The following is a 22888-nucleotide window of genomic DNA, read 5'->3' on the forward strand; positions in this document are numbered from 1 at the left end:
AATGACAACCCCTGGGGCCCGCCCCCGGACCCGCCCCGCATCCCGCCCCCCGGGTGGGCTCGGCCCCGGAGCCCCGCACCGCCGGCTCCCTGCCCGGCCCGATCGCCTGGCTGGACCAGCACGGGCGCTCGGGCCGGGCGCTGCCCCAGGGGCACGGACAAGCACCCCAGACAGAGAGCCCCACTCGGGACACTGCTGGAAGTGGGGCTGGATGGGGACAGCACTGACCCACGCAGGGCGCTGCTGGACGAGCATCCCGACTGCAAGGCTGACCCAGTGCCCACAGCCCCCTCACTGCCTGGCCCCTCGGTCTCCCCAAGTTTGCTCTTCCCAAACCCCATCGACGCCCGAATTTTCCTGCATTCGGTTCCTCCCGGGCTTCCTGCAACGAGCCGTGTGCAATCCTGAATGTTCTTCCCCTGTGCCCCACGGCTTGTCCTGTACCCGCGTTGATGGTCCTACGGGTGTGCAGGGGTTGACCTCTATTGACAGATGTCACCCCTGGAGTACGCGCCTGAGTCTCTCCGGGGCAGCTGTGGACGGGATGTCACTTGCTCTGTGTCCCTAACTTGTGTTCCCAGCTGCCTCTGTGTCTCTGGGCTCCCCTCGGCTCCCCTGGGCAGGGCTGGTGGGAGCGGGTAAGGGGTGTTATTTGTGTTTCCCGCTCTGTCCCCCGGCTGTGCACAGCCGCGTTCCCCCCAGGCCCCGCGCGGGGCTCCTGCTCCCGGCGCTCGGGCCTCAGCGGCGCCAAGGACACGGACAGCCGGACACTGCCCGGCTCTGCGTGACCGCCATCCCGCGGATACGGGAACCCACATCCCCAGCGTCAGCGCTTCCTTCCTGCCCTGGCACCTGCCCCTGCCGCGAAGGTGCCCTGCTCGGTGTGCGCCCAGCCCCGCCACCGCCGCAGCGCCGCATTTAGCACAGCGCTGGGCAGCACACGCCGACTTGCTCGTGGACAGGCATCGATCGGCTCCGGTTTGTGCCTCCCGGCCTTCGCCCCTCTGGTCCCTCACAGCACGTCTGCACTGTGAGCCCTCCACTGCCTGGCCTGCTCTCTCTGCCCCTTTTCCAGGAACTGTTCTCCCAAAACAGCTCGCCCACAGAAAATGGGGTTATTTTTCTCTTCTGCTGACGTGAGAACTAAGTTTGGCACCTTTCACAAACAGTACTGCCCTGTGGTCACTGAAATTGACAAAAAAAAAAGAGGTTGGGGCCTGACATCTGAAATTAATGTAACATTAAACAGTGCTCAGAAAAAGGCTTTGCATCAGTTGCTGATTCATGCAGCTTCCCTGGGCAACCTGCATCACATCTCCCTTCTCACATGGCCCTGGGTGATGTTTTCAAAGCAATCCACACAGGAAGCCGATGCTTAATTAAAAAGAAATAAAGCTCTGGTTGTTTATCCTGAGGGCGAATACTGGTACCCACTAGCAAGACACATCTGAAGTCCATGCTGACCTTTGAAATGTGAGATTTGGGCCTGTGTGGGGTGGAGCTGAGCACACAGTTCTTTTCCCCTCTGAAAGTTCCATAAGCGTGGGGAACAATAACTCAAAAAGTTACGGGACATTTTGTCTCTAAACAGCATTCATCATCACTCACGTGTGGATCCTGTCACAGCTGACCTGTGAAAGCCTTCTGTCCTGGGGAACATTTCAGAGCTACTTAGAAAGTAACAGCTTGTGGCTGCTGGCATGCCAAGCTATGTCCATGAAGGATGAAACCTCTGGGAGCTCTCCCACTCATGAGGGGAGCCTGTGGATCCACTCAGCTCCATGTCCTACAATCCAGATGATACCTCTGGAATGACTGGGATTAAGGACCTGGAAAACTCTGAAGAAGTATAGCTAAGACCTTGTGAAGGAGGAAATCCCTTCATGTTTCATAGCAGAAAACCAGAACTTTCAAAGGGTCAGCCAGCTCCTCGGGGAGCTCCTCATGCAGATGTGTCAGGGCTCTCTGGCCATGTTCGAGTGCCTCTGTGCTCAGGGTTTTGTTTTCAGGGGCCCTTCAGGACCAGCTCCAGGCACTCTGCCTGTGCTTCCACAGGGTGAGGCTGCAGACAGGGAACACCTTCATCTACATGCTTGAATGATTCTGGTCCTCTTCATCATAAAGCTCCACACACAGAACCTGTTGAAGACACCAGAAGTCATGTTCAACCTTGGTGCTGATGCAGAGGGTGCTGTGGTTATAGGTTGCAGGTTTTGAGGGCTCACATTTCCTCTTCTCTCTATCCCTCCCTGTTCTGGACTACAAGTAAATGGATGGCAAGTCTGAAATATTCCCCGCAAGGCTTTGACATTGCTTTACAGCATCTTCTTTGGCTTCCTACTGAAGCTTCTGGGGGTGGTTTCACCACCTCAGGGTTCACAGTGGTGCAGGGTGCCCACAGCAGTGGGTGCAGCTCCACAGGTGACAGGGCCACATTCATCTCTCCCAAGAGAAGAGGAAATAGCAGGAAGAGAAACTTTCCCTTGGTGTGCCAGGAGTGCTGAGGAGCCCTGCACTCTTGGGATGACACAGCCCCCAAGTCTCAGACCACAGCAGGACAGGACTGTCTGAGGGGTGGCAAAACCTACCTGAGGTGCTGAGAACACTCCTTGGATGCCCCAGTCGAGAACTTACACCCCAGTCGAGAAATCAAACTATCTGGGCTTAGGCGAGCTGGCTGGGGCACATTCCAGTGTGGCTGGTCCAATGACATGACTTTCACTCCTGGCCCTCTCAGACATGAGAGTTCAGAGCCTGAGAACACTGACTTTGGTGATGAAAAGTTCATCTGTGCACACCAGTAGAGCCCTAAGCCTCGAGGAAACCCCAGTGACACCCCAGAGCCATGAGCCCCCATCCAGCACCTCCCGGTCCCAGGGGAGCTCAGCTCCCAGGGCTTTGGGGCACCACCCCCTCCTGAGCACCCCACAGATGCAACGTCACAGCCAGGGGTACAGGACAAGCCATGGGGCACAGGGGAAGAACACTCAGGATTGCACAGGGCTCGTTGCAGGAAGTCCGGGGAGAAACCGAATGCAGGAAAATTCAGGCATCGATGGGGTTTGGAGAGACTGAGGGGCTGGCCAGGCAGTGAGAAGGCTGTGGGCACAAGGTCAGCCTTGCAGTTGGGATGCTCATCCAGCAGTGCCCTGCATGGGTCAGTGCTGTCTGCCTTGCCCCCATCCAGCCCCACTTCCCAAGTGAGGCCTCTCTTTGATGTGTTTCCGTGGTGGCCTCAGGCCAGAAAGGGGAACAGGCACAGGATGCTGGCACTGCTGTGTCAGTGTGAGCACCCAGGGTGGTGTGGTGCTGGTTCACGTGGCCAGACATGCACACATCTGGGTACTGTGCTGGGTTTGTGTGGCCATTTTTGGGAAGCAAGGAGGCTGCAGGGGTGGCATCTGTGAAAAGCTGTTGGAAGATTCCCCCATGTCCCATGGGGCCAAAGCCACCAGCTCCAGTGCAGAGCCACTGCTGAGCCTACCAGTGGCAGTGGCACCTTTGAGATAACAGAGTTAAGAATGAAGAAGTTAATTCACAGGGGCTGTTGGAGCCAGGGAAGAGAGGTGTGAGAACATGTGAGAGACACAGCCCTGCAGATCCCCACATCAGTGCAGAAGGAGGGGAGGTACTCCAGGCACTGGGGTTGAGGTTTGGCAGCAGCCTGTGGAGGTCCACAGGAGGCCACAGATCCAGCTGCAGTCCTGGAGGACCCCACTCTGGAGCACAGGGATGCCCAGAGGAGGCTGTGACACTGATGAGTCTGTTTTGCCCATGACAGTATTTGCTGAGCAATCTCTAACCCTATCACAATCCACAAGATTGTTGTACTTCCTCTCTCCTGCCCATCTGGAGAGGGGAGTGACAGAGTGGCTTTGGGGACACACAGCACCTGGCCAGTGTCAGCCCCTGTGTGCAGGACCCCTGTGAGCCGGGGCTCTCTGGCCACCCCTGCTCAGCCTGGCTGCTTGCTCCTCCCGGGTTGGATCCCCCATCCTGAGCAGTCCAGCAGCCTGGCAAGAGCAGTGGAGGAGGCAGGAGCACTGCCACAGCCCCTCCATGCTAGCTTGGGGTGCTGTGCTGGCCTCTTCCAGCCGTAGGGAGCAGTTGCCACAGGTACTGCCCTAGGCCATCCCCACTGAGCCATGGTGGCCTGGGCACATGGCAGGGACAGGAGGAGCAGGAGAGCTCCTCGCAGGAGGTGTGATGCTGGAGGAGCAGACTTGCTCTGCTGCCTGGACCCGGAGCAGGCAGACGGGATTGGGGTGGGCTCGAGCCATGGTCATACATGGAGTTCATCGCTGGGACAGGGCGGCAGGGCTGGGCGGCTGTCTGGGGATGCCCAGTGGGACAATGACTTCTGAGGGTAAAGAAAATTCCCTCCCCATGACCCAGCCCGTGGTTTCCCATGTCACACAAGAGTGATGCTGAGCCCCAGTGTCCAAACATGTGGAGAAGCTGTGGGCAGAGCCAGAGCAGCGCCATCAGTGAGCCCTGTCCTGCTGCTCCTCCTCTGCCAGCACTAGGGACTGTCCTGTGCCCAGCAGGGACTATCCAGTGCCCAGCAGGGACTGTCCTGTGTCCTGACACAATCCTGGGAAGCCAGGAAGCACCTGTGGGCTGGCAGGAACAGCCTATGCTCTGGTGTGATGGGCCTGGAGCACGGCCGTGGTGCAGCTGGGCCATGGAGCCCATGGCGATGGCAGGACTGGGCAGACACGGAGGAAACCTCTCTGTGGGCACAAAGCCAGGTGCTGCCATTGGTGTTGTACCAGGATTGATTCCTTGGGTGCGGGGAAAGGGCCGGTGTGGCAGCAGCACCAAGGCTCCATCATCACCTGGTTTCCCTCTCCAGGTGCTTCTGCCAGGCTGCCCAGGCCTTCTGGGAAAGCCTTTGTTCTGCATTTCTGACAAACACCCTGGTCCTGTCCAAGGAGAGGAGGTCCCTGGTGCTCCTCCACATCTCACCAGAGGATGCAAAGAGGCCATGCCAGGCAAACACTGCCTGGAGGAAGGAGAAGGAGAAAGGCATGCTTTCCTCCCGGCTGTCTGATGGGCTATCTTCACGATTGAGGAGCAGCCTGGAGAAACACCACTGATCACCAGCTGAAGGGCCACTCCACTGAAAATTTTTATCGAGGAGAGTCAGTCCACTGTGGCGAGTTCCTTGCTCCTAGAAACCTGACAGAGGTCTGAAAAAGAATTATCAGGGGATTTTTAACTTCTGTGGGCTATTTCTTTCCTACTGTGTGCACTAGCTCTGTCTTACCATAGTTCCAGGACTTCATCGGAGCAGGGGGACCCAGTGGGGAGAGAAGCCCGAGTTTCAGCTGGAGTTTCTGGGCTCTGCCAGATTCCCAGGCAGCTCTGCCCAGCCATCCCCTCCCTCTCCTCTGCATTTCACCCAGCATGCAGCCCTGCCACTGTCACCAGCAGGCTCCATTCCTTGGCTAGTGGAATCCACCTAGATCCCACAGTTTTCCAGAAAGATTACCCACAGCAATGGCAAGAAGAAGCTAGAACCAAAGCTGCCTGCTGGTTTTGTTCTTCGGGTGAGGAGACAGCCAGACTGTGCCTGTCTTCTGTACCTGAAACACTCCTTGACTTATGTGGCCCTGCATAGGCTGGTCTGTGGAGTGAACTTGTGAGGCTGATCTGTAAACCACGGAAATTCGTATTCTGTGTCACCTTGTCAATCTGCTCTCAGCTAGAAAAAGGTGAACCTATTTCTAAACAACGTCAGGAAGCGACAGGGAGCTGCCAAAGCCCTCACTCACAGTAGATGCACACACACTGCGCTGCTGGGCGTTCAGCCCATTCCCCCGAGTGTCCTCAGGCCTGCCAGGGACAGCAGTGCTCCTGGCTCTCTGTGCTCCCCAGCAGGACAGCAGGTGTGATGTGCATCCTGCTGGTGCTCGATGAAGAGCTGTTTGCACACCTAGTGGGCTCATACAATAGTTATTCTTCTAAACCCACTGTCCTATGGAACCACACAATGCTCATTCTGTAGGATCATGTCAAACATTAACCAAGAAGAATGGGAGAGTCACCAGCCCAGTTATGCCAGCTCAGCTCCATGTTTGGAAAGTAACACCAGTTCCTCAAGTGCTCAGCTGTAACTCTGGGGTCTGGGACCACCAAGAGATCCCTGGGACAGAAGAATCCACAAGAAAAGGGAAGGGAACATAAGTTAATGATTTTGGGGAAATAACTATCCTATGTATGCTTATTCCAGGAAAATAAATATGTCTGTAAAATATAGAATCTAAACAGGAGCTTTTTCTGTGCTCAACACGCAAGATATTTCAGAGGAGAGGTCCCTTCATTCAACTAACCAAATAAAGAATGGCAGGTCCTTAATGCTCCATTGTTGTTAGGGATTTGATCAATTGGTTTTGGTACCACCATGGCCAGAACAGCTGTGGTTTAATGCTCCAGAAGTGGTGATCACACACAGGGTTGCTTGGCTGCTTCCTCCTCACAGCACTGGCACAACATTTGCAGATCTCTGCAATCCCGTTTCACATTCCTTGACCCTTTTTCCAATCCTTGTACTTCCTTTGTCTGCTCAGTCTCCTCCCAGAGGAACAGCCAGCCTATAAATATTTTTTTCTCCATTGCTATCATATGGGGGTTTTTTAAAGATCTGTGTCTAGTTCAGTATTTCTGACAGCTTTACCTTGCTATTATCTAAGCACTACGTGCTAAGACTGACAGTTGCTGAGAGGTTCTGGCCTAGCCCCTGGAGGTCTGCAGTGCTTCTCTCCAGCTACCTGTGGAGTCTGGCCTCTCCTTACACCACTGTTCCATAGCCACTTGGGAGGTCCAGCTGTCCCCGTGGCAATGTCTGTACCTTTTGTCAGCTTCTCCTGTTTTCTCCTGCTATTACCTACCACACACAGGTCGTGCCATGTTCTCATCAGAGACCTCAAGGCAGTGCCCAGTCAGTGGGTCGTAATCTCCCTGTAGCTCCAGGGAACTGAAGGTAATATTCTCCTGTAATTATGGGACTGACTGCAAGTAAAGACATGGCATGGGCAGCCCAAGCTTTGGAGTTCGAAGGTTTGAGGGAATTCTGGAAAGTTGCCATTAACATTTCAAGGACAGCTCAGGACAGTGTCAATACTCAAAGCCAAGGCCTTCTCTCCCTTGCCAGTCACTTCACACCTGAAGTCTCTGGCCTATCCAATGAGATCATCTCCCACAGGAAATGTTTCTCATCCCTCCATCTCACAAAGGGACAAGCAGAATGGGGTGGTTCCAGTGGAACAGCTTGTGGCAAGAACTCCCCAGTCCCTGTCCTGGCAGAGCCTCCCTGTACTGCTCCTTGGCAGCACTTTTGTCCCCTCCTTGCTCCAGTCTCTGCTCAATACTGTGTCGTGTTTCACTTGGCTTTGCCCAGATTTGCTCACATTTCTTCCTCTCCTCCCAAGCAATGCTCAGGAAAACAGCCCCTGTCCCACTTTTCCAACAGGAAGCGAGACTGGGAGGAAAAGCAGGCAGAAAATGCACAATGAGACTCCTTGGTTTTCAGCCAAAATGGCCTTGGAACCTGCCAGTCTGTTTCTGCTAGCAAAGACTGGAGAGAGCCACCTGTCAGTGTAAGTAATGAGTTTTCCTGGAGCTGGCACAGCCATGCGTTTGTTTCAGTGGGGGATCTGGGCAGCTGTGTTGTGTTTTCCCTTGGGACTCCACTGGAAAGCTCTCAGGAGGGCAGTGCTACATCTTCTGTGACTGGGCAGGTTCCCCCTCGCTGGCAGCGGGCACTGGGATTGAACGTCCTGTGACTGTGTTGGCTGTGGGGTGCTTTGGGAACGCTGCTCCTTGGCCACCTGGCTGAGGCCTGCAGCCAGGAAAGCTCAATTAGCCCTGTAATCACTGGCACAGTGGGAGCAGCTGCTCCATAATTGCCTTTGCCTGGGGTCACAGGCAGCTTAGCTGAGAGAAAGCCCTTTTTCTATCTGGCTGGCTGGCTGCAGAGCAGAGGCATCTCATGGGGATGCTGAGTGGAGCCACGCGGTTCTGCCTGCTCACCTGCCCCTCTCGGGCATTTCTAGAGCCTGTGTCCACCTCGGGCAGTACTCCTTGTGCTCTGAGTGCTGCCAGCATCCAGCTTGCAGGGTACCACAGTTCCCCTAGAAAAGCGAGCCTTTGGTGTTTGAGCTTTGGGCACTTAGGGCCTCAAGAAAGGAGATTTAACCCCTGAAACTGGGCGGCCACCAAGCTCCCAGTGGTGCCCAGGCCTTGGAAAGACAAATCTCTGCTTGGTGGAACTGCCCTGGTGGGGCCAGGCCTGGCCAGGCCTCAGTGACCTGGGCCTGCTGGAGGTCAGCAACACCCGGCCACAGGGATTTCCCTGACACTGGAAATGGGCAGGGCAGGATTGATGGGCCACAAGGACATTTCGCACAACTCCCATGATAAGGACTAGAGACAGACTGAGCTGGGTAGAAATTAGAGTTTTTTTACTTTGCTGGGTAGAAATCCCCAAATCCAGCATGAGTACCATCAAACCCCTTCATTATGTACACATTATATCAAATAAAGGCACTGGTGTTGGTTTGCCACAAGCTACCCAGTTCTCTCACTAATTAGTGTTCTACCTGCTGTTGGGTAACGATTCCCTCGCTGCTCTCACACTAATTAGCACCACGCGCTGTCTGTCTCTAGTTTGGGTGGGGGTTCCTGCGGCCACTGCCAGGCCCTGCCCCTGCTGGGATCACCTGTTCCCAGCCGGAGCCCATCCCAGCACAGCTGCTGAGCTATCGTGAGGAGTTTCTTCCTTATCATGGGAGTTGTGCGAAATGTCCTTGTGGCCCATCAATCCTGCCCTGCCCATTTCCAGTGTCAGGGAAATCCCTGTGGCCGGGTGTTGCTGACCTCCAGCAGGCCCAGGTCACTGAGGCCTGTCCAGGCCTGGCCCCACCAGGGCAGTTCCACCGAGCAGAGATTTATCTTTCCAAGGCCTGGGCACCACTGGGAGCTTGGTGGCCGCCCAGTTCCAGGGGTTAAATCTCCTTTCTTGAGGCCCTAAGTGCCCAAAGCTCAAATGATAAAGAGGGTTCTTGAGGAAGCTGTGACACGCTCTAGGGTGCTGGCCGGCTCGTGCCTGCCGAGGGCTTGCCACACGCTGGGGACGAAGCTGTCTCTGTCTCTGTCTCTGACCCTAGTCCTAGTCCTAGTCCTAGTCCTAGTCCTAGTCCTGTCCCTGTCCCGCTCTTCTCACGCCCGGACGGAAGTGGCGCTATCCCCGCGCGCCGGCGCCGTCTCCGCGCTCCATGAGCACGCGTCCGCCGTGGTCACGTGACGCGCAGCGTGTCTGGTCACGTGGTTCCGCCGCGCGTGGCCGCCAGCGGCGCCGGGAGCGGATCGGGATCGGGGTCGAGCTCTGGTCCGGGATGTTCCGCATCGAGGGGCTGGGGCCCAAGATGGACCCGGAGGAGCTCAGGCGGAAGATGCGCCGCGACGTCCTCGCCTCCGTCCGCAACTTCCTCATCTACGTCGCACTGCTGCGGATCAGTGAGTGACCGGGTGTCCCGGCCCCGGCATGTGCCGGGCCGCGTTCCCGGCATGTCCCAGGGCCGCGTTTCCGGGATGTGTCGGGCCCGAGCTCCCGGGACGTAGCCCTTCTCGGTCTCGTGCCGAAGCCGCCGGGCACGGACACAGCGGGGGCGGTGTCTCGGCCGGGTCGGGATGTCTGAGATGCTGCACAAACCCGCAGCAGTCTCGCCGCTGACTGGGTCCGACTCCGCGTTGTTTTCTCTCTCAGCTCCCTTCATCCTAAAGAAGCTGGACAGTATATGACCCCTCCGGTCCCGGCGCACGAACCGCGGGATGAACCGCAGCTGCTCTCCCCCGGCTGCTAATGAAACGTGGTGTCAGAGGCAGACAGCCAGCGCCAAATGATTCCAGAACGTCTCACTTCAGCATGTCCAGCCGGGAGTGACCGCTGGGCTGGCAGCATGGACAGTGGTCCCTGCAGTGAATTCTGGCCGTGCAACGCTCCGTGGTCTGGCCAAGCGGTGACTCGTGACAGAACATTCCCTGTGCTGTGTGAACAAAGCCCCGGTCCATCCGGCACATGCTGTCACGGGCTGGCAGCCCACCTCACCCACCTGTCTGTGTGCAACCTCCAGTGTCCCCTGCATCCACCTCACAAACAGTTTGATTTGAAATAAATGGGAGAGCAGTTGTGTCACTGGGCCCTGGTCGCACTTTATTTTTAGTAATCACTAGGTAAGATGGAGTTGGCTGGGATTATTTCCCCTAGCTGCTGCCTTGAGCTTGCCACTCCTTTGAACCACCTTGAAGGCAGGGGAGGCAGAGCAGAGGAGCACTGGGTGGAGGTGGGGATGTTTTCCAGGTGCTGCAGGTCAGACAGGGAGTTACAACACAGAGCAGTACCGGGCAGGGCAGCTCGGTGCCTCCCAGCCATCCTGTGCCAGCTGTCCTGGCTCAGGAATACCGGGATCTGTCCTTGGCTTATGGGGTAAGGCCTCAGCCCCAGGGCAGGGGGAGCCCTGAAAGCGCAGGTTTGGAAACAGGGTGTTAATTTGGGACCATAACCCATTTGGAGTTTCCATTTGGAAACTCCCTGCCTGGAGCCTCGGGTGCGTGCTGCATCTGGGGAAGTTATCCATCTGCATGTGGCTCTGGATTCCTCTGGGAAATGAAATCCAGGGCATTCCTATGTTCAGGTGACCTGGTGGCTGCAGGGAGGAAGATGCTTTCCCCCCCTCTTTCTCAGAAGGGGAGTTTTCCTTCTGCTCTGGCCCAGGGATGTCACATACCAGGTCCTGGTCATGCTTGGGACAATGCTGATAGCAGGGGCAGGGCTCTGAGGGTCTGGCTTTTGTGGATGTGGCGTGAGTGTTACACACTGACCTTGGGGAAAGTGTGTAAAACAACACAAAGGTGTGCCCAGGTCCAGCTTGAGCTTGGATCCATGTGAAATCCACATGGGATCGACATGGGATCTCCAGACATTCATGCTCTTCAGAGCAGCTATTCCTGTGCCTTGGCATTCTCACAAATGATCCAACCATCCCAGTTCTGTGCACCTGGCAACAGAGAAGCTCTGTATCATTTTCTAGCACTAGCAGGTGTCTCTTCACAAACTTCCTACTTGTAAAACACATTTGTGTCTCCTTGCCTTACAGGCCACTGGTTTTGCTAACAGGGGTCCCTTCCCAGGGCAGGCTGTGTCATTCCCAGGGACTCTGCCACACAGTCTGGCTCACCCGCTGCTGTGCCAGGATGATCAGTAGTGTCTGAGCTCCAATGGGAGCAGCATGGCCCTGCCAAAACTTTATGGGGCAGACACAGGGCCATGGCATTAGTGTGCAGTGTCCCCTGGGAGACATGGCTGGAGTGGGCAGCCTTCACAGCTGGTAAGACAGGGAAAGCTGCCAGGAAAGACCAGAGCAGTGGCTCATGGACATGATTCCAAGTGGCCAAGAAGGCCAATGGCACCAGGGCTGTATCAGGAATAGTGTGGCCAGCAGGCCCAGGGCAGTGACTGTCCCCTGTGCTCCATCTCCAGGGATGTGTCCAGCTCTGACCCCTCAGTTCAGGCAGGATCCTGAGGGGCTGGAGTGTGTCCAGAGAAGGGAACGAGGCTGGGGAAGGGTCTGGAGCCCCAGGAGCAGCTGAGGGAGCTCAGCCTGGAGAAAAGGAGGCTCAGGGGGGACCTTCTGGCTCTACACAACTCCTTGACAATGTTGCCAGATGAAGAATTGATTGCACCTGGTGGGTTAGTCTAATTTAGCAAAATCGTTAGACTGTGGAAGTGCACAATCAAAAGTACAATAAACATTAACCAAGGAAAGGAAAAAGAAACTACACTCCATTGATTCAAAGCCTCACAAATTAATGAACTAGGTCAGCTATGCCAGCTTTTCTCCTAACTGGGCACAGTCGCACCTGTTCACAGAGTGGTCAGACACAGTTAGGGGTCACTGGACATCAAGAACCACTTAAGACACCCCAGGGACAGAACACATGTGCTGGTGAGAGGGAATGTGTGTTAATGACTTCAGGGAAATGGTTACCACATGTGTTTGTTTTGGGAAAACCTGTGAGTGTGCATGTAAAATACAGCCTGGGAACAGGAGCCTTTTCTGTGGTCAGCACGGTATTTCTGAGACAGCCCCTCATGCCTCCAGCTGAATGAAGAGTGGCTGCTGCTTAATGCTGCACTGGTGTCAGGGAGGATTATTTTTACTGATTGTTGGTAACAGAAGGGGGCAGCTAGGGGGGTGTCAGGCTCTGCTCCCAGGGAACGGGGACAGGAACGGCCTCGGGCTGGGCCAGGGGAGGCTCAGGTTGGACATCAGCAGGAATTTCCCCATGGAAAGGGTGGTCAGGGCTTGGAACTACCCTGGGAGGTTTGCAGTCCCCACCCCTGGAGGTGTCTAAGAAAGGCCTGGATGTGACACTCAGCGCTCTGCACCAGGGACAAGCTGGGGGTCGGGCATGGCTTGCACTCGGTGGCCTGGAGGGCATTTTCCAACCTGGATGGGTCTGTGGGAGGCCATTGGGAATGGCATGGGGCTCCAATGGTCAGGGGTCCTCACGTGGGAGGTATGGCCATCAGGAAATGCTGTGCTGGGGCGTCACCAAGCCTGGTGACACCCCAAGACATGCCACAGCCAGGTCAGCTGACTGAGGCATGACATCATCTTTGCACTGATTGCATCAGGAGGCCCTGCCCCATCCCAGGCCCCCAGTGCAGCTGTGGTGCCACTGGGAAGACAAGGGTGGTGTGCAAAGGCACTGGGAGCTGGTGGCATATACTGGGATTGGGCTCTAGGTGATGATAACATCATCCTGAAGTCCTGGATCACACTCAAAATCCTGGAGAGTGCACGAGGTTACATTGGGAGGCACTGGTCCATACTGGAAAGCAGAGGTTTGGGCTCTACTAGGAGCAACAGTGGAAGAAATTGCTGCAAAAATGGGGAAAAGGTATGAAAGAACAAGGGAAAAGGGCAAAAATGGGGCACAAATGGGCAAGAAGTGGCAAGAAAAAACAGTCAAAATGGGGAAACTACCAAAGTAAAGTGGTGAAATGTGGCTGAAACCAGCAGCGTGAGCACACCCAGCATCATCCCAGTGTGGGCCAAAGTGCTCCCAGTACAATACTGTCCTGCACCACAGGTCTTCTGGCACAATCCCAGAATGGGCTGCCCCAGTCCCAACACATGCCCAGGGCTTCCAACATACCACCAGCACTCCCAGTACAATGCTAGTGAGCCACAGCTCTTTAAGTAGGATCCCAGTATGGCCTGAATGATATGATCCCCAGTGTTTCCAGTATGAACTCAGTGCTTCCAGTACAGAGCCAGACTCAGGCTGCAGCTCTCACCGTGTGGGCCATGAGTATATTCCCTGGGTTCCCAGTATGCTCCCCAATATGGTTTGTGTGGCTCTGAGTGTAGCTGCAGTGCATGCCCTAGTACAGGCCAAAAGCTCCCAATACACTCCTAGTACAGGTGCCAAAGCTCCCAGTGCTCCCACTGCAAGCCTGAAGGTTCCTAGGGCACTCCCAGTACAGATTTCAGTGCTACCCCAGTGGTCCCCAGCCCAAGTGTTTTGGTTCACCCCACCCCAGTGGGCTATGTCCCCAAACCCTCAGAATTCCCCCCAGAAACGATACCACCATCCTGCCATTGCCTTTATTGGTGGGTGGGCGCAGGGGGTCACAAGATCAGGCCACCTCCAGTGAATTCCATTCGCTGTCAAGACAGGGGAGAGAAGAAGGGGTGAGTGGGGGGACCCGGATGTCTGACCCCAGGACCCCTGACTCTGCGGGGTGTCCCCAGGACCCCGGGCTCACCTGCGGAGGGGTGACAAAGGCCAGCCAGTCGGAAGGGCGGGTGGGCAGCAGCCCCATGGCCTGGCACTTGTAGAGGGCCAGTGCCAGCCCCAGCCCGTTGCCCACCAGGAACACGAGACCCTGCAGTGCCCGACGGCTTGAGCTCTCCAGGGCCTTCAGTGCTGGAAGGGGACAGAGGGGACCGGGGTGCCTCTCAGTGGCCCCCAGGCCACTGACCAAGCACAGGGGTCTTGGGGTGGGCAGCATCATAGGGGGCCTGCTGGGGAATGATGTGGAGCTGGCTGTGGGGCTGTGGGAGACATCTTGCCATCCATGGGAGGTGACTGTGGGGCTATGGGAGACCTGGGCAGCTGTGGGAACACCCGGGGGGTTGTGGGACACCCAGGGAACTGCGGGACATCCAGGGGACTGTGGGGCTGTGTGGAGTCTTGGAGGGCTGTGGGAAGTTTATGGGGACCTTGGGGTTTTGGGACTCCCAGGGAGCTGGAGGACACTCAGGGGTCTGCGGGACTCCCAGGGGACTGTGGGATACCCAGGGAACTGGGGGACATCCACAAGACTGCAGGACACCCAGTGGACTGTCCCCGTGTGGGAGCTGCACTCACTGGCAGACAGGGACATGAGGGCCTGCAGCGGGCGCCAGCCCATCATGCAGACCATCATGGCCGGGAAGATGGAGATAGTGTTGCCGGCCATGTACATGATGAACAGGTTCATGGGGATCTGCTTCAGCGGCGCCAGAGCCACGTCCCAGCAGCGCTGCAACGACAGGGGGCCAGGGTGGGTACAGGGACTTGGTATTTGGGGGGACCCAGGGGGGGACCATCTGCCACGCGTGCCTGGGGCTGGGTGGACCCACACGGCCGGGGCAGGGGAGGAACCTGGGGGAAGGGCCACCGCCACAGGGAGCTGGAGTGTGGAGCACCCATGGGACCACCCCCGATGGGGGGCTTGAGGAAGGGACCAGTCCCCTGCAGCCGTCCGGGATGTCAAACACCCGCATACCTGGGTCAGGGACCACCCCTGAGTACCCGGGATCTGGGGGGACCTGGGCCAGGGGCTACCCCCGGGCGGGGCCGGAGTGCGGGGTACCCGGCCCAGGGACCACCCCCGAAGGCAGTGACCGCTCCTGCAGAGGTGTCCGGGCTGTGTGGGGACACAGGACAACCCTCACCGCCGCGGAGTGTCCCCTCGCTCCCTCACACCTTCTCCATGAGGATCTTGTCGCTCTCGTGGACGCCGCCCTCCCCCAGCTGCCGGTCAGCGAACCCGAGCGGGCCGCGGCCCTCGGCGGCTCCACGGGGCCTGGGGATAGCGGGACGGGTGAGCGGGAGCTCTCGCTGTCCCGGCCCCCGGGGCCGCGACCCCGAGCCCCCAGAGCCGCAACCCCGAACCCCCGGGCCTCACCGTGCCCCCGGCGCCGCCCCCAGGTCCAGCGACCACTTGAACCGGCGGCTCCGGAGCGCCGCTGCCGCCGCCATGTCCGCGCCGTCACGTGGGCAGGCACGTGATCGGTCACGTGGGGGGACGTCAAGACGCGCCCACCCCGTTTTCCCGTTGTTTCGTGTTTCTCCCCACAGCATTCTAGCGCAGGTTCTCTGTATTGACTGAAGATTTTTTTTTTAGTGGGGGAAGGCATGGTTTCGTGTGGGGTTTTGTTTCTAATAATTTTTATTTGGTAGGGGTTGGCACCCCGATTACAGCCCCATTTCACATCTTTCACAATCCCCCCTGCACCTCTTTACTGTTCCCTGGTGCTCCCCATTACGGAGCCCAAAACCCCACCGAACCCCGCTATTCCGGCCCATATCCCCCTCTGCGGACCGCTGTTGCCTTCCCTCAGACTCGTTATTGGCCCCCCACACCGATCCTCCTCATCGACCCCATGGCCTCCCCTAGCCACAACCACCGCGCATGCGTGGCGAGACGGGCCAGCACGGCCCCACGCACCACGTGATACAGCCAATACCACTTTCCTATTGGTAGCGGGACCACAAGCCCAGCCCAGGAAACCATGGATTACGTCATCCCGTGGCGCCGCCATGCTCGGAAGGCCACAACAGAGGACTAATACAATTCCACCAAGCTGCGCCACCATCTTGGGTGTACCGGGAGGTCTGGCGGGAGCAGCGGTACACCGGGGCCGCCATGTTGGACGTACCAGCGCGTGTGAGACTCCCCCCACGAGCCGCCATGTTGGGTGTCCCACCAGGACCGTGCCCAAGGCGTGTCCGTGTCTCCACCCTGCTGGTCTCAGGAGCCAGCAGGTACTAAGACATGTCTCGCCAGGCCTGTCTCCGTGTGTGCCCCTCTCAGGAGAACCTGTCAGCACCAGATGGACTCAAGAGGCAGAGTGGAGGGAAAAATGGTCCTTTACTGAGTGCTGGGAGTCCAGGCCAGTCCAGCTGCCCGCAGGGTGACCCCAGCTCAGCACTTGGAATAGCGGCGGCGCACAGAGTCGCGGTAGAACTGGAAGATGGTGGTGGCGGCACGCTGGGCTGCAGCCAGGCACTGCTGCATCTGTCAGGACCAGGGTGAAGGGGTGGGTGCGAAGGTCCCCCTTTGAGAGAATCTCGTACCCCAAAACCCTCCTAGGGAGTCTCTCACCTCCTCCACAGAGCAGCTGCCCTTGGTGCTGGCCATCAGCACCTTCCTCTCGCTGCTGGCGATGGCAAAGGTGAGGATGGCACGGGCCTCCTGTGGGGACAGGGGTCAGGAGGGCTTGGAGGGCACACGCAGAGCTGGGTGCCCCCCCAGGGCTCACCTGCTCCTGTCGGGCTGTGGGGTCCAGCAGGATGGTGCCATCGGGCTGCAGTGCACAGGTGACACCACAGAAGAGGGTGGCGAGGGGCAGCCCCGCATCCAGCAGCGCCATGCAGGCTGCGTTCAGGCAGCAGGACAGCAGCTGGGGGCCGTGTCAAGGGACCCCACAGCCTAAACAGCTCCGAGTCCCCCAGCCCCCAGGGCCCCCCATAGCTGTCCCACAAAGCAAAGGATACAGAGCCAGCATCGCTCAGCACCTGCAGCACCAGGGAGATGGCAGTGCGGGGGTGCAGCACCCCCAAGATCACGGCCTCGCATGTCTGGCGCAGCAGCTGCTCCCGGCTGCGCTCCAGCACACCTGCACAACGAGGAGGGTGTCACAGCTCCTCCAGGAACCCCCTTTATCATTTGAGCTTTGGGCCTCAAGAAAAGAGATTTAACCCCTGGAACTGGGCGGCCACCAAGCTCCCAGTGGTGCCCAGGCCTTGGAAAGATAAATCTCTGCTCGGTGGAACTGCCCTGGTGGGGCCAGGCCTGGACAGGCCTCAGTGACCTGGGGCCTGTGGGAGGTCCCAGCCACAGGGATTTCCCTGACACTGGAAATGGGCAGGGCAGGATTGATGGGCCACAAGGACATTTGGCACAACTCCCATGATAAGGACTAGAGACAGAGCGTGGTGCTAATTAGTGTGAGAGTAGCAAGGGAAATCATTACCCAACAGCAGGCAGAATACTAATTAATGAGAGAACTGGATAACTTGTAGCAAACCAACACCAATGCCTTTGCTACAATGAGTACATAATGAAGGGGTTTGGTTGTGCTGAATTTGTAGATTTGCCACACAGCATAATGCAAATAAAGGCTTGTAAATAAACCAAATACCTCGACTCTTGCACTCTGGGCGAAAGAACCTATTTTGGGACAGGGACAGGACAGTGGGTCCCCACCTGGCAGCCCCACCTTGGGGCGGAGCAGCACCTCCAACGCCGCCCGGTCCGGCAGCTCCTTGCTGACCTTGGCCTCTGCGGGGCCGTACAGCCCGGCCAGCACCGAGGTGTCACCTGGGGACAGAGAGGAGAGGTCATGCTGAGGAGGCCCCTACCCGGGAATGAGAGGTCCTGGCACGCTGTGGGAAAGGCTGGGAATAGGACCTCTGGAAGGAGAGAAGGGGAGCCCTGCAACGAGCAATAGGGGAGCTATGGGAAGCAGAGATGGGGAAGCCTGGGACAGAGAGTACCACAGACCCTGCGGGAAGGAATGAGGAGCCCTGGGAAGTGGAGCCGGGATGGGCTGGGAAGGAGAGTCTCGGGAGGGGAAGGCTGGGAAAAGATGCCTCTGTAAAAAAAAGAAGGGGAACCCTGGTGAGCGGAGCCCCACAGACTGCGAGAAGGAAGGGAAGGGAAGGGAAGGGAAGGGAAGGGAAGGGAAGGGAAGGGAAGGGAAGGGAAGGGAAGGGAAGGGAAGGGAAGGGAAGGGAAGGGAAGGGAAGGGAAGGGAAGGGAAGGGAAGGGAAGGGAAGGGAAGGGAAGGGAAGGGAAGGGAAGGGAAGGGAAGGGAAGGGAAGGGAAGGCCCACAGACCCTGCAGGAAGGCGGCCGAGCCGTCGGGCCGCGAGAGCAGCCCCAGCTCACAGGAGAAGGGCCGCAGCCGGCACTGCACGCCCTCCAGCTCCACCGCCATCACCGCCGTCTCTCCGCTTCCGCCGCCGCTTCCGCTTCCGGGCCATGCGGCAGCCAATCAGCGCCGGGCGTCGCGACTGGTCCGCGCCCCTCGCGACACGGAGCCGGGCTGGGCCGTGCGGAGACAGCCCGGCTACAGGGAGGGCAAGGGAGGGCAGGGCAGTGCGGGGCTGCTCCGCCTGCGCAGGGCCGGGAGGAGCTCCCCTGGCCGGACAGGGCCGGCTGGGAGTTGGGCCGTTCGGGACGGACAGCCGTCGGCCCGCGGGCACTGGCGGCAGGCACCCGCGGCGCTGGCGGAGCGGGCAGAGCTCTCTGCTGATCCGTTCTCCATCGTCTTTGAAAAATCCGTCACGGAACTGTTCTGGGATCCTACAGATGGACCGTGGCCAAAGGCATGGCTCTGTCACAGAGTCCTGCCGGCTCCCCAGGGCTGTGGGACAGGGGCTAGGGAAGCCCTGGCTGCTGTGAGGGGCTGTGGGGTGGGCACGGGCCGGGGGATGCCCACAGGACACAGGAATTGGCCCGTGGCATCGTGACCCTACTCTTTTCAGTGTCGGCACATGAGACCCGCACCCAGCCAGCACAGGCGATGGATGTGGGGCTACCTCGGAATGGATCCGCTCCACATTTCCCACATTCCTGGGAATGGTGCCATCTCCAGGGGCCTGGTCGGGCTGACGGACAGTGCCGAACCTCCCAGCCCCTCCCTCTTCTGCAGCTGCTCCTCCATGACGCTTTGAGCCATCTGGGGGAAAAGCCCCACCAAGGCCCTCCCAGCCTCAGCATTCTCCCGTTGCCAGCCTTTGCCTACCTTTTTCCCAGTCTCAACCCACGTCCATGGGAGAGCTGCCTAGGGCATCCATAAACCCAACCTGAGCAGAGGGTGCTTCATTGTGGGAGCAAGCTGGGGATACTCTCTTTGGCCCTTTGAGTTTTCCTGCCCATCCAGGGGCTCCTGGACAATTCCCAGGTCCCTGCTTGGAAATGACTAATGATTTCCCATCACAAAAATTGAGAGATGTCAATGGGTTGACTGAAGGGTTCTGAAAGGTGATGGGAAGTTCATTTGGCAAAACATGACACGAATCTTTCTCCGCACCACCACTTTGGAGTCACTTCCTCATGGGTTCACGCAGGATCTCCCGGGGCTATAGGGGCCTGGCCAACGGTGGGCAGGGTGGAAAGGCCCCCAAGAGAAAGGGGAAAGAGACTGTGTCAAGGAAATAGCCTTTTATCTCCTCCTGGGTTTCCTCCTTCTGACCTTCAAAGAGTGCCAGGATCTGGGGCCCCTCCTCCTCTGAGAACGCGAGGTCGCCCGGCAGCGGCGGTTCCTGCCCCGTGGGGGCGCGGAGGGACCGGGAGCCGAAGCGTCCTCCTGCGGGCCAGCCCGGAACTGGTGCCGCTCTGGCACGGCCCAGGGCCGGTCCTGCCCCACGGGAGCGACCGCGGCCGGGGGGCGGCGGGGACCCTCGGGGCGGGCAGGTTCTGGTTCGCCGGACTGGTCCCTCAGGCCGGGCCGTGCGGGGTCCGCAGCCGGGCCGGTGCTCTCGTTCTCCTCCGCGGGGGCCGCCAGGGAGCGCCGCTGCATCCAGGGGTCCCTGCAGCGGCGCAGGGTGACTTGGATCAGGCCGTGGATCAGCGGCGCCGTGTAGTCCCCGAGGTAGCTCTGCAGCATGTGGGTCAGCCCGTCCCTGTCCGGGCCGCAGATGCACAGGGTGGACAGCGCGATGCTCTCCACCTGCCGGGCCTCCCACCACTGCGGGCCGTAGATGGCGTCCAGGCTCTGCCGCAGCCAGGGCCGCACGGGGTCCAGCAGATGCTCGTGGCCGTGCAGCAGCTCTGTCCACAGGTCGGTCGGCAATTCCTCCCTGGCCGCTGGGCCCGCGCACGTTGGCTCAGCCGGGGCCGGCGCTGCCTGCGGGTCGGAGGGCCGGGTGTAGACCAGGTGGAACAGAGCCCTCCGTGCCCAGCTGCCGGGCCCCGGCGGCGCTCCGGGCGGGCTCAGGATGCACTGCAGGAAGTCGTTCCGGCCCTGCACGGAGAAGCGGGCGCTGAGCACGGGGCTGGCGCAGAGCGGGCAGGTGGGGCTGGTGGCAGTGTGGCGCAGCAGGCAGCCCAGGCAGAGCTGGTGGCCGCAGGGCACGGCGGCTGTGTCGCTCTGCACGTTGTGGCACACAGGGCAGTTGGACTCCGTCTGCGTGGCCTTGCTCTCCCTCGGCGGGGCAAAGGCGAGAGACAAGGACAGGAGGCTCCCCATTGCTGGCACTGGAGGTGATACTGGGCCCACAGCTGGACTTGGGGATCTTGACGGTCTCTTCCAGACTTGGTGACTCTGTGATTCTGTTGCACTTCCAAAGCATGTCACGCACTGCAGACTGGAGAGAGGCCGTAGCCACTGGCTATCCTGGGGCATGGAAGGGAGGAAGGTACAGGCCCCTCGAGGACACTGTCCCTGCTCCTCAAGCCCCGCTGCCTGCCCCAGAGAAATCCTGTGAGGAGCATTTCCCCACGGAGCTCACCTCCAGTGCTGCAAGTGCCGCAGTGCCGGCTGCCCAGGCCAGGCAGGGCTTGGGACATGGAGTGATGCTCCAGGACAGGAGTGGCAAATCCCAGTGGCAGACCCCAGCTCAGGACACAGCTCCAGGAGATGTCTGGCTCAACTCTCCAGGCCTCACAGCCTTGCTTGGCAGCAGTCCAGGCTGGAGCCACAATGGCCTTGCCAGTGCCCAAATACAATCAGTGAGGGATGTGACATCACAGCAGTGATGTCACAATCAGACACTTGGGTTTGTCACCCTCCACCAGCACGTGACATCACAACAGGACATTGGCCCCCAAAGGCATCAGGGGAAGAAGGAAAATACTGCTTATTGTGTTTAACTGTTGTGTTTCCATGCTGCTCTCAGCCTGCATTGAACCTGCATCCGTTGTCTGTGTATCTTGTCCCTAACCCTGGCCGAGGTCCCCTGTGATGGAGAGCCTGGTGGGGACTGCCAGTCCCAAGCCCACCCCAGTCACAGCTTCACATGGAGACAAGGCTGAACCATGGGGCTCCCCAGCTGCACCCAAAACAGTTTCACCTCTCTGATCACCCAGAAAGCACATACACCCTTCCTTCTGGGAATGCTCCTAAATCACAGAATGAGCTAGGTTGGAAAAGACCTTTGAGATCATCAAGTCCAACCTATGACCTAACACCTCCTCATTAACTAAACCACGGCACCTAGTGGCGCATCCAATCTTTTTTTAAACACAACCAGGGATGGTGACTCCACCACTTCCCTGGACAGCCCATTCCAGTGCCCAGTCACTCCTTCAGTGAAGAATTTTTTCCTGATGTCCAACCAGACCTTCCCCTGGTGCAGCCTGAGGCTGTGTCCTCTCGTTCTGTCAGCGGTTGCCTGGGAGAAGAGCCCACCTGGCTACAAACACCTTTCATGGAGTTGTCGAGGGTGATGGGGTCTCCCCTGAGTCTCCTTTTTCCAGGCTAAACAACTCCTGCTCCCTCAGTCATTCCTCACAGGATTTGTGTTCCAGGCCCTTCACCAGCCTTGTTCCCTTCCTCTGGACATGCTCTAGCCCTTCAATGTCCACCCTGAATTGGGGAGCCCAGAGCTGAACACTGTACTCGAGGTGTGGCCTCACCAATGCCAAGTACAGGGACAGAATCACTGCCCTGGTCATGCTGGCCACACTATCCAGGGCAGGTGCCATTGGCTTTCTTGGTCACCTGGGCACACTGAGCTCATGTTCAGTCACTGTTGACCAGCACCCCCAGGTCCCTTTCACCCCTATCTGAAGCCCAGTTCTCTTCTTTCCCCACCTTGTAACTGGGACAGTGCCGAGGGAGCCAAAATGGCAGGGGGGGCTGCACTGACACTTGTTCTTGTGCTGCCGGCCCCGGCCCCGACCTCAGCCTCACCTGATGTGTTGTGAATTGGGCACTGGCTTTCATGGGGCAGCATTAGCAAAACATTTGGGCTCCAAACAGAATAATGGGGTTTTTGTGTGTGTGCCCAGGTGGTGTTTTCATTGACAGAACTTTTGCACAACAGCTCTGCACTCTGTAGCTCACAATGCCAGGTGGAATTGGCCAGGTGAGCACTGAATTCTGCCCTAACAAGGAAAAGGCCAACACAGCAGCTGCAGTTACCTGGTGCTACTGTAAAGAAAGCTGAAAAGATACAACAAAGGAGGGTGGGGCTGTGCTTGCAAGATAAAAATCAGTATTTTGTGCCTTATTATTACTCATGCTGGAGGCACCCAAGGAACCCCATCCAAAGAGCCCTGTGGAGGAGGAAAGGGGTTAATGGTCATGAATAGCCAAAGACATTCTGATTTGCTGTAATGAGTATACCTGTAACAGAATTTTAGACTTAGGAGAGAAATTTCCTCCTTCAAAATTAAGCAAAAGCTGTGAATGAAAAGACTACAATCTGTCCCTTGAGAGAGGACAGACCCAGACTCTTTAATAGCATTAATCCAAGGTCAGAGTGGATAAACATGTGTTTTCTCTCACTAAACTGGCTGTAAGCAATACAGAAATGCAAACGTGCATCACACAAAGCTGTTTTGGTTTGACTGTTTGTTCTCACTGCTGTGGTATTAC

At 58.0% G+C, this 22888-nt stretch overlaps 3 protein-coding genes across 3 annotated transcripts; 1 reads left to right on the forward strand and 2 right to left on the reverse strand.

The window, feature by feature from the left end:
- Positions 1-9304: 9304 nt before the first annotated feature.
- Positions 9305-10203, forward strand: TOMM5 (translocase of outer mitochondrial membrane 5). Its single transcript, XM_063422438.1, has 2 exons — positions 9305-9519; positions 9770-10203. Exons 1-2 carry the CDS (start codon positions 9399-9401, stop codon positions 9802-9804), a joined length of 156 nt encoding a protein of 51 aa, XP_063278508.1. The 5' UTR covers positions 9305-9398; the 3' UTR covers positions 9805-10203.
- Positions 10204-13662: 3459 nt separating this feature from the next.
- EMC4 (ER membrane protein complex subunit 4) lies at positions 13663-15398 on the reverse strand. Its single transcript, XM_063422436.1, has 5 exons — positions 15245-15398; positions 15043-15142; positions 14443-14596; positions 13838-13998; positions 13663-13736 (listed from the first exon to the last, which is right to left on the reverse strand). Exons 1-5 carry the CDS (start codon positions 15316-15318, stop codon positions 13701-13703), a joined length of 525 nt encoding a protein of 174 aa, XP_063278506.1. The 5' UTR covers positions 15319-15398; the 3' UTR covers positions 13663-13700.
- A 793-nt stretch (positions 15399-16191) lies between these two features.
- EXOSC5 (exosome component 5) lies at positions 16192-18358 on the reverse strand. Its single transcript, XM_063422435.1, has 6 exons — positions 18181-18358; positions 17549-17662; positions 16837-16958; positions 16602-16742; positions 16445-16534; positions 16192-16357 (listed from the first exon to the last, which is right to left on the reverse strand). The coding sequence occupies exons 1-6, from the start codon at positions 18278-18280 to the stop codon at positions 16265-16267; spliced, it is 660 nt and encodes a 219-aa protein (XP_063278505.1). The 5' UTR covers positions 18281-18358; the 3' UTR covers positions 16192-16264.
- Between the last annotated feature and the right edge of the window lie 4530 nt (positions 18359-22888).

This window comes from Prinia subflava, chromosome Z (genome assembly GCF_021018805.1).
Source record: "Prinia subflava isolate CZ2003 ecotype Zambia chromosome Z, Cam_Psub_1.2, whole genome shotgun sequence".
Taxonomy (NCBI): Eukaryota; Metazoa; Chordata; class Aves; order Passeriformes; family Cisticolidae; genus Prinia; species Prinia subflava.

What these genes read in the sequence shown, in the direction of transcription:
- TOMM5 (XM_063422438.1), top strand. Translation starts at nt 9,399, where the DNA reads ATGTTCCGCATCGAGGGGCTGGGGCCCAAGATGGACCCGGAGGAGCTC. An exon ending in CGTCGCACTGCTGCGGATCA is followed by an intron (nt 9,520 to 9,769) that starts GTGAGTGACCGG and finishes TTTCTCTCTCAG; the next exon opens with CTCCCTTCATCCTAAAGAAG.
- EMC4 (XM_063422436.1), bottom strand. Translation starts at nt 15,318, where the DNA reads ATGGCGGCGGCAGCGGCGCTCCGGAGCCGCCGGTTCAAGTGGTCGCTG. An exon ending in ACAAGATCCTCATGGAGAAG is followed by an intron (nt 14,597 to 15,042) that starts GTGTGAGGGAGC and finishes CTGTCGTTGCAG; the next exon opens with CGCTGCTGGGACGTGGCTCT. An exon ending in CCTCATGTCCCTGTCTGCCA is followed by an intron (nt 13,999 to 14,442) that starts GTGAGTGCAGCT and finishes GTCCCCTTCCAG; the next exon opens with CACTGAAGGCCCTGGAGAGC.
- EXOSC5 (XM_063422435.1), bottom strand. Translation starts at nt 18,280, where the DNA reads ATGGCGGTGGAGCTGGAGGGCGTGCAGTGCCGGCTGCGGCCCTTCTCC. An exon ending in CTCGGCCGCCTTCCTGCAGG is followed by an intron (nt 17,663 to 18,180) that starts GTCTGTGGGCCT and finishes CTCTGTCCCCAG; the next exon opens with GTGACACCTCGGTGCTGGCC. An exon ending in TGCTGAGCGATGCTGGCTCT is followed by an intron (nt 16,743 to 16,836) that starts GTATCCTTTGCT and finishes CACGGCCCCCAG; the next exon opens with CTGCTGTCCTGCTGCCTGAA.